At 60.5% G+C, this 13,588-nt stretch overlaps 1 protein-coding gene across 2 annotated transcripts; it reads left to right on the top strand.

The window, feature by feature from the left end:
- The first annotated feature begins 802 nt into the window (after window positions 1-802).
- DOHH (deoxyhypusine hydroxylase) lies at window positions 803-9,250 on the top strand. Of its 2 annotated transcripts, XM_058729042.1 has the most exons (6): window positions 803-1,131; window positions 1,467-1,527; window positions 4,015-4,353; window positions 6,590-6,666; window positions 7,189-7,429; window positions 8,521-9,250. In XM_058729042.1, the coding sequence occupies exons 3-6, from the start codon at window positions 4,080-4,082 to the stop codon at window positions 8,838-8,840; spliced, it is 912 nt and encodes a 303-aa protein (XP_058585025.1). In that variant the 5' UTR covers window positions 803-1,131; window positions 1,467-1,527; window positions 4,015-4,079; the 3' UTR covers window positions 8,841-9,250. The 2 variants fall into 2 exon arrangements, with proteins under 2 accessions (XP_058585025.1, XP_058585026.1); XM_058729043.1 differs by lacking the exon at window positions 1,467-1,527.
- The last annotated feature ends 4,338 nt before the right edge of the window (window positions 9,251-13,588 follow it).

Here is a 13,588-nt window from a genome sequence, read left to right as displayed (position 1 = left end):
TCCTTCCTCAAATCCTGTTTGCCCTGCCTCCAAAATTAATTCAGGGGCGCCTGGTTGGCTCAGCGAGTGTCGTGCGCCACTCTTGATCTCAGGGGTGTGAGTTCAAGCCCCACGTTTGGGTGTAGAAATTACTTAAAATCTCTAAAAAAAAAAAAATCATAATAAAAATAAACAAAATTAATCCAGAATCTGAGCACTTCTGGTCTCTTTGCTTCCACCCTCCAAATATCTATTTTCTGCCTAGCAGTCCAAAAAAGCCTGTTCAGAATGTCCCTGATTAGAACACTTCCGTGGCTTCTCATTTGTCAGAGTGAAGCCAAGTCCTTCTTCTGTCTGGGAGGCTCTATCCCCAAACATCCCCACGGCTCCTTCCCGCACTCATGTAAGTCATCACCTCAGTCTGTGGCCACGCCCCCTAAGACCTCACACCCCACACATACACCTTGCTTGAATACTTTGTTCCCCTTAACACGCGTCACGATCTAACATGTATTTTATTTATTTACTGTCCGTCTCCCTCAGACAACCAGGCTGGGAGGTTTACGAGGATATGGATTGCAGGCTGTCTTGTCCTCAGCCTCCATTAGCTATTTGCTACGTGAACGATGAATGAACAACTTGACCGCTTGGGGGAAAGGACGCGAACCCTCCCCTCCCGAGCTCGCGTCCAGCCCCCTGAGGCCACTGGCCCCGCCCCCAGGACTTGGCCACGCCCCAGGAGCGCCGCGCATGTTCCGTGGCTAGCAGGCCCCGGGCACAAACCATTTCCACTGACCGAAGCGGGTGGGGAGGCCGGAGAGAATCTCTTCCGGGGAAAGAATGAAGGTTGCCCTTGCCCTTCCCTGAGGGATGTCCGTAGACTCCATCCGGTGTTTAAGTGTGAGCTGGGGCCCAGGCGCCGACTCATGCTTCCAGACCTCTCTCCCACCGCGGAGACTTTGACTGGAACTCCCCCCGAGGGCTGTGTTGGTGCCGTCCGGGCCGGTCACGTGGGCGACAAGATGGCGGCTCCCGGAGTGCGCTGCGAGCGTCGCGGTTGGTGAGACGCGGGTGGCGGCGGAGGGAGCGGGCGGGCGCGGCGTTCCTCGTCTTCCGGAAGATCGCTCGGGCGTTCTGGCAGCAGAGAGCGCGGTACGTGGCCGCGGCCTGGCGGGCGGGCACGGGGAGGACGCCGCGGGAGGGGGTCCAGTCTCTGGGATTCGTTGCTTGGGGGGCGGGGGGGAGTCGAGGGGCCTCCTCCTGAGGGGTTTAGAGTCCGGGCGAACTCTTTCCCCGGGTTGCGGGGTCCTTGTCGCCGGAGATCCCTTCGTTGGGGGGAGCCAGGGAGCCGGAGCGTGCTCGGGGTTCCCATATCGGGCGACCCCTTTCTCGAGATTTCTGGGAGATGCAGCGGCGTGAGGGATCCAGTACTTGGGGACCCGCGTAGACAGATCTTGAGGCATCCAGTTCCTCGGGTTCTCTTCCAGGGGGAGGGAACCTGCGGGCAGCCCCGAGGGAATCCCTTCCTGGAGGAGCGTTGATTACCAGGTATCTTTTTGTTGGGAATTCTTGGTTTAGGGAGGTCGGGGATGTCGGGGGGGGGGGGGGGGCGGAGGGTTGAGGATCCTCGTCTCCTCTCTCTCCATCCCTTACTAATCCATCGTGTCTTCTAAGAGGCTTTCACGGGGGCGAGCGGATTCCCGGATTCCGCCTTGGTTGGGGGCTGATCCCCTCAACCCCGCGCCCACACCCTTGCCCCCGCTTCCCACTGAAAAATGGGCCGAAAGTATGATTTGCGGGCTTCCAGGTGGCCTGGGGCGCCCTCCTGAGCACAGAAGTGGGTTTGGGGCTCCCTGCAGGAATATTTAACACTAGCTCTGGTTTGTCCAAGGGCCTGTTAAGTGCCAGCAATTGTACAAGGTGCTCTAGGAGCATCGCTTCATTCGGGCCATGTGCCCCTTCTACCCAGTTTACGAATGATACAGATTTACGCCGGGCGTGAAGTGCCTAGTACGATGCCTGGTGCGCAGTAGACGTTCGGTTCATTCAACAACTAAGGATTGGCCACCTCCTACCATGGTGACCGATCCCGTGCTAGGCCTTGGGGACATAGCAGTGAACAAAACAGTATATATATACCTGGGTCCGTGTGTGTGTGTGCGTGTGGTACAGATTTATCTTTATTTCTATATAAAGTCCCGTCTTTGTGGCGCCGACTTTCTAGTAAGAAACAGATGAGTGAGGGGCGCCTGGGGGGCGCAGTCGGTTAAGCGTCCGACTTCAGCCAGGTCACGATCTCGCGGTCCGTGAGTTCGAGCCCCGCGTCAGGCTCTGGGCTGATGGCTCAGAGCCTGGAGCCTGTTTCCGATTCTGTGTCTCCCTCTCTCTCTGCCCCTCCCCCGTTCATGCTCTGTCTCTCTCTGTCCCAAAAATAAATTAAAAAAACGTTGAAAAAAAAATTAAAAAAAAAAAAAAAGAAACAGATGAGTGAAATGTACTGGACGCCAGGAGCTGGTAGAGGCCGCGGGGAACACTGAAAGCCACAAGGAACAGAAGTGCAGGGCGGTGGAGGGTTTGCGTTGTCGAAGCTGGGTGCTCAGAGGATTCCTGCCTGTACTTTAATATCTGGACAGAGACTGGAAGGAAACCCGGCTCGTGAGCTGCTGACAGTTTTATTCCAAACGAAGAAGCCAAGCCCGGAGACTTTTGCCCCAGTTCAGGTCTCGCCCTGTTTTCTCTTCACGTTCCTCTCCCGTAGCTGGAGCTGCGTTGTTGGCCACATGTCCCCTCATTCCCAGGCATCTGAGGACGCTGGGGATGATGAGGAGGCCATGAAGGGCCCTCTCCAGGTGTCTTGAGGGCGACCCCGCACGGACTGGGAGGCAGGAGTCCTGGGTCCTGTTTGGTGACCCCAGACAAGTCGCTGCTCGTCTGTGTAGAAGAGAGTCAGATCTCATGGCCCCTAAGGCCTTGCCAGCTCCCTGGCTCCTGGTTTCTGTGGTCTCTGGTGGTCCTTATTTCAAGGTGTCCCCTCCTTCCATGGTCATCCACACTCAGGCAGCCACACCTCCCTCATGAAGCCGGGTCAGCCCTGCCGATGCTGCAGGGAACCGGAAGGCCACGCAGCACGCCAAGGCTTGCTTTACGAAGCGTCTGCCAGGACTTGGTTGATCTGGACGGTGGAGAGGGAGCCCCTCCTCCCAGCCCAGCCGCATCATGTCATCTTAGTCCATCCATTCGGCACAACAGTTGTGGTTTAGAACTTGCCTCTGGAGCCCGGCCACCTGGATGTATAACTCCTTACGCGGTTCGTAAGCGAGTCATTAACCTCTCGGCTTCTGCCCTCTCGCCCGTAAAAGGGTGACAGTCCTAGTGCCTGTCTCATAGTTTTATGGGGAGAATCACAGGAGCTCATGAATGTAGGGGGCTTAGAAGAGGTGCCTGCCGGGGCGTCTGGGTGGCTCAGTCGGTTGAGCGTCCGACTTCAGCCAGGTCACGATCTCGCGGTCCGTGAGTTCGAGCCCCGCGTCGGGCTCTGGGCTGATGGCTCAGAGCCTGGAGCCTGCTTGGGATTCTGTGTCTCCCTCTCTCTCTGCCCCTTCCCCGTTCATGCTCTGTCTCTCTCTGTCCCAAAAATAAATAAATAAAACAAACAAACAAACACATTCATCCTCTCATGATGTCGTCCCTTCCGTGTCCCGTTGTTCAGCCCTTCCGGTGTGAGAGGGGCCGCACGGAGTGGGGATCGTCGGGGGCTGTGTTGGCCACCCACCACCATGGTCCCTCCGGCTACGGCGTGGACCGCGGACCGGCAGAAGTCCTTGCCGGTACAGAGGCGAGAGGCCCAGAGAGGGAAAGTGACTTATGGAAGGCCGCACAGCAGGTAGACCGGGCCAGACCCTGGCTTTGAACCCAGACGTCCAGGCTGGTCGGCTGGTGGGAATCCACCCCACCGGGGGCCTAACTCTTAAGGGAACAAGTTCACGGATGGGCGGAAGACGCCTCTCACCTGGGCTGTCGGTTTTCTGCACGTAGGTTCTCGTGCCCCACGGTCCCCAGCTTCGGCCCCCGGCGGGGCTGCGGAGGAAGGCGGCGGTGCCATGGTGACCGAGCAGGAGGTGGAGGCAGTGGGGCGCACGCTGGTGGACCCCCAGCAGCCCTTGCAGGCCCGCTTCAGGGCGCTCTTCACCCTTCGCGGGCTCGGCGGCCCGGGCGCCATCACCTGGATCAGCCAGGCCTTCGGCGACGACTCCGCCCTGCTCAAGCACGAGCTGGCCTACTGCCTGGGGCAGATGCAGGACTCCCGGGCCATCCCCGTGCTCCTGGACGTGCTGCGTGACACCCGCCAGGAGCCCATGGTGCGCCACGAGGCCGGTGAGTGGCCAGGGCAAGGGCGCCTGGCCTTCACCCCGCCTGCTGTTTCCCTTCTGCCTCGGTGTCCCCCCCCCCGCCCCGTCGTGATCTAGCCGAACTCTGCACGCTGGGTCCGCGAAGGGTGGGTAAAGTCTCCAGCCCACCCCCACCCCGGGCCGGACAGACTCCGTCACCGGACTCAACTCTGCCACGGTGCGTGAAGCCGCCATAAACTAGCACCCCCGGAGGGGCGTGGCCACGTGCAGGTGGACCCTGATGGACGCTGAGATTTGAATTTCGCGCCATTTTCACGTGGGGAAATATGGTCCTCTTGATTTGCAGTTTGTGTATTTTGAGAGAGACAGAGAGAGCGCGAGCAGGGGAGGGGCAGAGAGAGAGGGAGAATCCCAAGCAGGCTCCACACTCGGCACAGAGCCCGACACTGGGCTGGATCCCGCAAACTGTGAAAACATGACCTGAGTCGACGTCTGGAGCTGGAGGCTTAACCTAAGCCTGAGCCACCCTGGTGTCCCTCATCGCTTTGATTTAAAAGAAAGCGATTTTGGGCGCCTGGGTGGCTCAGGCGGTTAAGCATCAGACTTCAGCTCAGGTCACGATCTCACAGTTCGTGACTTCGAGCCCCGCGTCGGGCTGTCTGCTATCTGTGTAGAGCCCACCTCAGATCCTCTGTCTCCCTCTCTCCCTGCCCCTCCCCTGCTTGCACGTGCGTGCTCTCTCTCTCTCAAAAATAAAAACGTTTAACAAAAAAAAAAAATTTTTTTTGAGAAAGACATTTAAAAACATAAAAACCATTCTTTGCTGATACAAAACCAGGTGGTGAGCTCGCCAGCCTGTGATGTCTGTTTCATGAGTTCGTTTTATTCACTGGGCCAGTGTTTATTAAGCACCTGCTATGTACCAGGCCTTCTTATCTCCAGGGCAGTAGGAAACAGGAGGAACGAATAAAATCCTCGGCAAGACTGTGCTGCTGAGGCCTTGCCTCTATAACCAGTGAGCTCATTTGTGGATGGGCACAGGGCGGCTGTTTCCATTTTACTCTTTTAGGTATTTTTAATATTCCCCGAAGTGGTCTCTAGTTATGCTGAGCTGTCCCCATCCCCACGCTGCCCCTGGTGACGCTCGATGTGCCAATCGCTATTTCGGTTGGAGCTCTCCTTAACCAAGAGTGCTCTATTCCAAACCTCACCTTTCCCATAAGTCCTGCTATTTTGAGTGTATGGGAGTGCAGGACACCTTGTCGTCTTATGGAAGTGCTAAGGAGGCGATGACGCAGGGAGTAGGATGGGGGTGCCAGGGGTGTTGCCCTTTTTAATCAGTGGACAGAGATCTGAGTGAAGGAAGGCAGTTACCTGGAGAAAAGTGCTTCAGGCACAGGATACAGCCCGAGCAAAGGTCCTGGGGCAGTACCCAGCCTGTTCTTTGGGAGAGTGGCACGGAGGTCCCTGTGGCCGGAGCAGAGTGACCAAGAGGAAGGAGAGGGGAGGACAGGAAGGGGACAGGGCAGGTTGTGCGGGGCCTTGGGGGCCAAAGGGAGGACTTTAGGTTTTTGCCCTGAAGGAGGTGGGGGCCCTGAAGGGCTGCGGGCAGAGGAGGACGCCCTGACTTGGATTCAGGTCCATTGGGGTGTTCTCAATGGGGGGCAGCATCACACTCTACCAGCCTGCCAAGCGGAGGAGGAGTTGAGTGGGAGCGAGTGTTTGCTGGCCTTGGGTCTCTTCCCACTCAGGGCTTGTGCAGACCCACGGAGACGGTCAGCCTGCTCCAGCCCTGCCTGGTCCTGCTGGCCTTCCTCCCTCACTTCGCCGCCTAGATGCCCCTCCTCCAGGCTCACCCCCACGAACTCTCCTCGCCCGGGTGTCCTTGGAGCTCCATGTTACCCAGTGTCCCCAGGCTGTAATGTCATGCTCACCTGTGTCTCCCCATCTAGAGCGGGGGTGGGGGGGGGGTTGCACTGGCCCGGGGATCGGGAGAGGTCTCAGCCCAGCTCCGGCCAAGTCCAAATTCAGGGGAAGGGATGCCATTGAGACCACTTGGGGGCCGTGCCGGCTCCGCTCCAGTCCGTGGGGCCAGGGTGGGTCACAAGATACATACAGAGCTGTAGGGAGGACGGAGCACAAAGGAGGTGGTGTTGCCGGTGTCGTGTCCCCCCCTCCCTCCCCCCCCCACCCCCCCCCCGCATCCAGGGCCTTTCCTACTTTCCTGACCAACAGTGAACTGTGTTCATGGTTCTCCTTAGGGGAGGCCCTGGGGGCCATCGGGAACCCGGAAGTTCTGGAGGTCCTGAAACAGTACTCCACCGACCCCGTCATCGAGGTAACTAACGCCTGACCCCTCCCGCTCCTGCCTAGACCAGCCTCACCAGGGTTTGCTTGCCAGGGCGACCTCTTGGCCTGGAGAAGATCAGGGGGCGGTGGCCAGGGTGGCTGTGGGCTCCTGATTCCCCCGCACAAAACCCACCCTGCCCGGCTGACGCGCCGCGCCTTTCCCGCTCTTCCAGTCCCTCCGCCAAGACCCCTCCGAGCCCACCCACTTCTGTCCGCCCCACGGTCCGTCCCCCCCGCCTGCCTTTCTTCCTTCTTCAGGGAGCGACTTTACTGAGATGTTAACACCATAAAATTCACCTTCTGAAAGTGTGCACTTCAGTGGTTTTTAGAACATCCACAGAGGTGTGCAACCATCACCTCTCATTCCAGAACATTCCCTCACCCCAAAAGGAGCCCCGCCCCATCAGTAGTCACTCCCCTGCCCCCCAACCCTTGTCAGTGTCTCATCTACTTCCTGTGTCCATGGGTGAGCCTGTTCTGGACGTTCATCTGTGCACCCCTGTCCCCGCAGGTGGCCGAGACGTGCCAACTGGCTGTCAGGCGGCTGGAGTGGCTGCAGCAGCACAGCGGGGAGCCCGCGGTGGCAGGGCCCTACCTCTCGGTGGACCCGGCCCCTCCCGCTGAGGAGCGCGACGTGGGGCGGCTGCGGGAGGTGCTGCTGGACGAAGGCCAGCCACTCTTCGAGCGGTACCGTGCCATGTTTGCCCTGCGCGACGCCGGCGGCGAGGAGGCTGCCCTTGCGCTGGCGGAGGGTGAGTCGGGGCCCGGGGAGGGGGGTGGGGGTCATGGTCAGTGCCCCTCGGTCAGGCTCAGCGGCTGCGGCTGTGACACCGACCGAGCCAGCGTGACCCAGGGAATGTGCATCCCGGCCCCGGCCCCCGGCCCCCGGCTCTTCCGCACGCGAGAACTCATCCTCACCCTGACTTCCGGTTCTCCGAGGGAGAAGCCGCGGCCCAGAAAGGCCGAGGTGGTTGCCCGAGGAGACGGCGGCTGGCGAGCGGCAGAGTCGCGATCCGATCCACGGCGGTGTGGCTCCAGGACCCTGAACCCCTTTCTCTCTCCCCTCCCGGCTCTGCAGGCCTTTCCCCGGGCGGTCCCTGGTCCCCCGTGGCCCGATGCTCGGGACGTGCCCCCTGAGGATTTAGAGCCCTCGCAGCCCTCCCATGACTTCCTGTCTGGCAAGGAGACGCCTGGTCATCGCTGTGACCCTGCGTCAGGGGCGGGAGACCCGGCGAAGCCGGGCGGGAGCCCAGAGGGGCTGGTGCTGCTTGGAGAACGGGGGCCGCACAGTCAGGCAGGTGGCCTTGGGCCCTGGCTCGGCCTCGAGGGCGTCTGGTCTTGGGCAGTCACCACCCGTCTCCCGGCTGTGGTTTCCCCATCAGTGTGAAGCATGACCTGTGTGTGGAGTGGGGGCAGGGTGCCCGTGACTGTCCCCTTATTAAACGCTGCAGCGTGTGCGGGCGTGCGTACAGGCTCGCAGGTAGCCCTTGACCCCGCCGTCAAGCACATAATCCAGAGGCAGGGAGAGGCGGGAGCCAGCGGGCCGGGACCCTGGGCCGGGGAAGCCCCCTAATGCCCAGTCGGCCTTCGGAGGAAGCCCGCAGGGAGCCCACCGCCAGGCTGTGCCCTCCGGCCGCTCCTGCCCCCGTGGCCCCACGTCCCTCCCCCTGAGCAGCACTGACCACCTCGAGACGGGGAACCCCCTTTCTCGGTCCTCTCTGCCCTCGGGTGCTCAGCCCTGGGTCCCGCAGGCCTGCACTGCGGGCGGGCGGGCGGGGGCGTGGTCACTGGCCTGCCCCGATGGCGCCGCCCAGCCAGTCACCACGCCCCCTCCCGTCCGCAGGCCTGCGCTGTGGCGGCGCCCTCTTCCGCCACGAGATCGGCTATGTCCTGGGCCAGCTGCAGCACGAGGCGGCCGTGCCCCAGCTGGCGGCGACCCTGGCCCGGCCAACCGAGAGCCCCATGGTGCGGCACGAGTGCGCGGAGGCCCTGGGAGCCATCGCCCGGCCCGCCTGCCTGGCCGCCCTGCGGGCCCACGCGACCGACCCCGAGCGCGTGGTGCGGGAGAGCTGCGAGGTGGCCCTGGACATGTACGACTACGAGACGGGGCCGGCCTTCCAGTACGCGGACGGGCTGGAGCAGCTGCGCACGGCGCCCGCCTAGAGCCGCCGGCCCGCAGCCTCCCTCCCCTGCGGGGGGCCCTGGGACTCCACACCGCGGCTGCGTATAAACCGAGCTCGTGTGGGTGGGATCTGGCTCCCCGTCCCCTTGGGGCCAGGCTGCGGCGTCCCGTGTCCCCCACTCAGGGGCCTCGTGCGGGGCGGCGGCACCCAGATTTCCGGTCGGGGTGGGATGTCGCCTGGAGCCGGCATCTGAGGGTGCCGGCCGGGGCTGTGGGGTTGCCTTGGCCCAGCTTCTCGAGGAACCGGGAGTGCCGGAAAAGGCGCTGTGGGCAGACCCAGCCGCCTTGGGCCTGGGCCGGGGCCCCTGACTCCCCAGCCTGGGACTAGGCAGGGAGGGGAGGGACGAGGCCACCCCAGGGTCCAAATGCACTATTAAATTATTTTTGCCAAGCCGTGACTCTGCAAGTATGTCGGGGGGTCTGCAGGGCTGCAGTCAGGGAACCTCTAATGGCGGGGGGGGGGGGGGGGGGTGTTGAAGAGCTCGTCTCTGAGATCTGCCCCGCCCCAGGCGCTCCGGGGTCATCTCCGTCCCCGGGGGTAAAGTCAGCCCAGCCGGCCCTCCAGCCCGGCCTCCCCCAGACCCTCATTGTCACCCAGCCCCTGGCGGAGGCAGAGGGGAAGGGGTCTGGGGGCCTGGCTGGGAGCCCAGGCTACGGGTTCTCATCACAGCCCCCCTCCCATTCTCCGTGTGCGGCCTTGAACCACCTGTTTTACGGCGACGAGACGGCTGTAACAGCAGAGCCCAGTCTCACGTGGGACACCGTCCACATTCCCGCCGCTGACCTGACCCTCGGTCACCAGCAGCCCTGACACGGGCGGCCGACTTTACCACCCCGACGTCTGCTGCTGCCAGCGCATTTGACGCCAGATGTGTGGGGCTTCCTGTAGTTTAGTTCTGGCGCGGACGACCCGAATTAGCGCGGGCCCTGCGGGTTCCCGCTTCGGGGCTCCCGCCACCCCCTCCCCACACGGAATAATCTGCTAGGGCAGCCCACAGAACCCAGGAAGGCACCTCTCCCGCCCGTTCCTCCTGAAGGGCACCCAGCAGCTTCCTCCCCAGCAGGTTGGGGCACAGCCTCCTCCTGGCACGCGGACACAGTCACCCGCCCCGGGGGCTCTCCCAGCCCCGTGGGTCAGGAACTTCGTGGCGGCTCCACGGTGCCGGCGTGAGCGCTTGACCAGTGGCCATCGGTGGTTACCGCCCCGCCCCCCCATCAAGGGTGTGCGCCCCCCCCCCCCCCCCCGCCAGCCACCAGCCCCGGTGCCGCTGCCCCTCCAGCCTCCACTTAGGTACTGGGGAGGCGTCCCAAACTGGGCTCGGAGGTCAGAATTCTTCAGATTACCTGCCAAAGCTGCTCCTCCCATAGGAGGTGGAAATGCGCTTGTCATTCCAGGTGCTCAGCCTGAAAACATTGGGGTTGAAAATCCATCCCAGATCTGGCCACATCCCCCGTCTCCTGTGCCCCCAGCCACCGCGTCGCCCACCTGGACTGCACAGTCCCCTCTGCCCCCTTCCCCCTGTCCCCACCTTGCTTCCCACGGTCTGTCCTCCCTGAAGCAGCCACCAGAGGGAGCTTGTGAGCACCCGGGTCAGGTCCCGCCGTCCTCTGCCCACAGCCCTCCAGGGCTCCCACCTCCCTGGAGGAAAAGCCAAAGTCTTCCCTGTGGTCCCCAAAGTCCTGTACAACCTGCTCCTGCCCTTCCCTCTTCCCTCTCTCTCCCCCTCGCCCACTCTGCTCCAGCCACACAGGCCTTCTCACTGTTCCTCCATCATGTGAGCCTGGTGCTGCCCCAGGACCTTTGCATTTGCTATTTATTCTACCTGGAACCTTTTTTCCTCCAGGTATTTGTTCACTCCCTCGCTGAGATATTTGCTCCTTTGCTCCGATGTCCCCTCCTCAGTGAAGCTTGCCTGAGCCACCTGCGTTGAAATCATAACCTCACTCCTAATGTTCCTTTATTCTGTTCCCTGCTTTATTTTTCTCCGCAGCATCTCTGTTTTCCTGTACACGTTCCCTAATTTTGTTCATTGCCTGTTTTCTCCACCTGCACAAGCACCGCGAGAGCAGGGATTTTGTTTTCCGCGGCGTGACGGCGGGGTGGTGCTTGAGCCTCGAGACAGAACATGAAAGTAAAGCCCTAGTGTGCAGTGTTTTCCCTCCCTATACCCACCACGGTCCACTCATGTAGCTCCCGATCGTGACTTTTGTAGTCAGGACACATGGGCCTCATCACATCGCTGAGTGGACCCCTAGCCCCGCTAGGTCGCGTGCCTGGCTCCTAGTGGGTGGCAAATCGGTATTTGAGGCGCGCCCGTCATCGGGGGTGCTGGCTGGTTCAATACGTTCACAATCAGACCTTCAAAAAGCTGGGGAGATCGGCTTCCAAAGAGTGAAGCGAGCAAAGCCCAGAATAAATCCTGTGGCCTGATTTGCATAAGCCGAGTCGTACATGTAAATTACCTGTGGGTAACCTCTTGGAAAAATAGCCAAGCATTTCCCCAGAGCCCTTGAACTCCCCGTGCCACTCGAGGCTTTTTACCGTGATGCGTACTCCCAGCGTTTGTCACGCACGGTGGCAGCGGCCGCTCTGGAGTGAGCAAACAGCCTGCGCGAGACAGCTTTCCCTGGGGACAGCATTCACCTGCCTCTCACTCAGGTGCTGTGTGTGGCTTTCTCTTGCTTCCTGGGCCAGAAAGCGTAAGGAAATGAGGCAGGAAGGCGCCCTGGCGTGTACCCCTGTCCGGCCAGTCATTGACCTGTGTAGCCAGATGTTTCTGTTTTGTTCTTAAATTTTTTTTAATGTGTATTTATCTCTGAGACAGACAGAGACAGAGCATGGGGAGTGGGGCAGAGAGAGGGGGAGACACAGAATCCGAAGCGGGCTCCAGGCTCCGAGCCGTCAGCACAGACCCCGACGCGGGGCTCGAACTCGTGAGCCGTGAGATCGTGACCTGAGCGGAAGTCGGACGCTCAGCCGATTGAGCCACCCAGGTGTCCCCAGATGTTTCTGTTTATAAGGGCAGCCAGACGGCAACTCATTTGACGTACAGTCTCCCATTTAACGGGCGCCTGTGTGGCCCAGCCGGTTGAGCATCCCACTCTTGATTTCTGCCCAGTCGTGATCTCGAGGTTCTGGGTTCGAGAACCCCTGTTGGTGCAGAGCCTGCTTGGGATTCTCTGTCTCCCTCTCTCTCTGGCCCCTCCCTCCCCTCAAAACTAAATGAGTAAACTATTTAAAAAATCTCCCACTTGAGAAATGTGGACAGTTCATTAAAAACATCCAAGTGCCACACATAGCAAAGAAGTCACTTTCACAGGCCAGCTGCTGGTTTAAACGTTGAGGCATTCATTTCACAAATGTGTATGGAACATCTACCGTGTGGCAGGCGGTCACGGGCACAGAGGGCATCGAACGAGAGTCTGGCCTCGTGGAGCTGACGTCCAGATGCTATTTTTTTATTTTCTTCCTGCGTGTTCAAAAGGTGACTCCGGGCTGACTTTGCAGTGGCCTTGGCTGGCTTACGAGGACATCATCTCGACCGTGTTTTGTGACTCAGGCTAACGTTCACGCAGGGCTTCCCCGCGGGCCACGCGATGTGCTGACTCTGGAAGGCTCCGAGGCGGAGTCCCAGGTGTGATTCACCCCAAGCACGCTCTGGGGGAAGGAGATAGGTCCAGGGCGCAGGAAGTAAATAGCGGAAGCCACACCCAAAAGCAAGACCTGGAAACGTCAGAGGGCTTGAAATCTTGAGCCTCCAGACGTGCGACAAACTGATAACAGGAGAGACATCTGTGCGGAACCCACACGTCCCGCACCTTCCCTTCTGTGGCTCCTTTACACCCGAGCAGGGCTGTGGGGGCCACAAGTCCAAACTCGGGGTGTCCGCAGGGCCCTGCTCCCTCTGAAGCCCCCGGGGGAGGAGTCCCTGCCTCCTCCGGCCTCCCTTGTTGCCGGTTCCCGTTGACCTTCCCCGGCTTGTGGGCATGTCTTCAGTCCCTGCTCGTCCTCACGTGGCCTTCCCCTCTTCCCCTACGTCTTTATCCAAATTCCCCTCTTTCCAGAAGCACACGACCCACCGGATGGGGGCCCGCCCCCTCCCCCCCCCCCCCCCCGCCGGTATAACCTCATCCTAACTTGGTGATGTCATCTGCAGAGACCCCGTTTCCGAATAAGGTTCCATCCGCAGCTGCTGGGCTTTAGGATGTCAAGTCCCTGCCCCAACCCTGGCTGAGTGAGAGAATTCCCCTGCCCTCCTGCACGTCCCCTTCTCTCTCGGGGCCCCGGGGCAGAGAGCAGGAAGGACTTCCGGGATGTTTGCCAGGCTCTGTCACCCCTCTGGACTTGGAGTTTGCCAAAGATAGGAACCTTTACTTTAAAAAAAAAAAAAGGGGGGGGTCCCTGGGTAGCTCAGATGGTCGAGCATCTTTTTTTTTTTATGTTTATTTATTTTTGAGAGAGAGAGAGAGAGACACCGAATGCGAGTGGGGGGGGGGGGCGGGCAGAGAGAGAGGGAGACCCAGAATCCGAAGCAGGCTCCAGGCTCCCAGCTGTCAGCACAGAGCCCGACGCGGGGTTTGAACCCACGGACCGCGAGACCGTGACCTGAGCCGAAGCCGGCCGCCCAACCGACCGAACCACCCAGGCGCCCCTAAAAAAAAATGGTTTTTTTAATTAAAAAAAAAAAACAATTAAGTAGGAATTAAGTGATGCCCTCTGCGGGAGGAA

Source organism: Neofelis nebulosa, chromosome 4, assembly GCF_028018385.1.
Source record: "Neofelis nebulosa isolate mNeoNeb1 chromosome 4, mNeoNeb1.pri, whole genome shotgun sequence".
Lineage (NCBI taxonomy): Eukaryota > Metazoa > Chordata > Mammalia > Carnivora > Felidae > Neofelis > Neofelis nebulosa.
The sequence above is the reverse complement of the archived record's forward strand: the minus strand, read 5'-3'. Positions and strand labels throughout refer to the sequence as shown.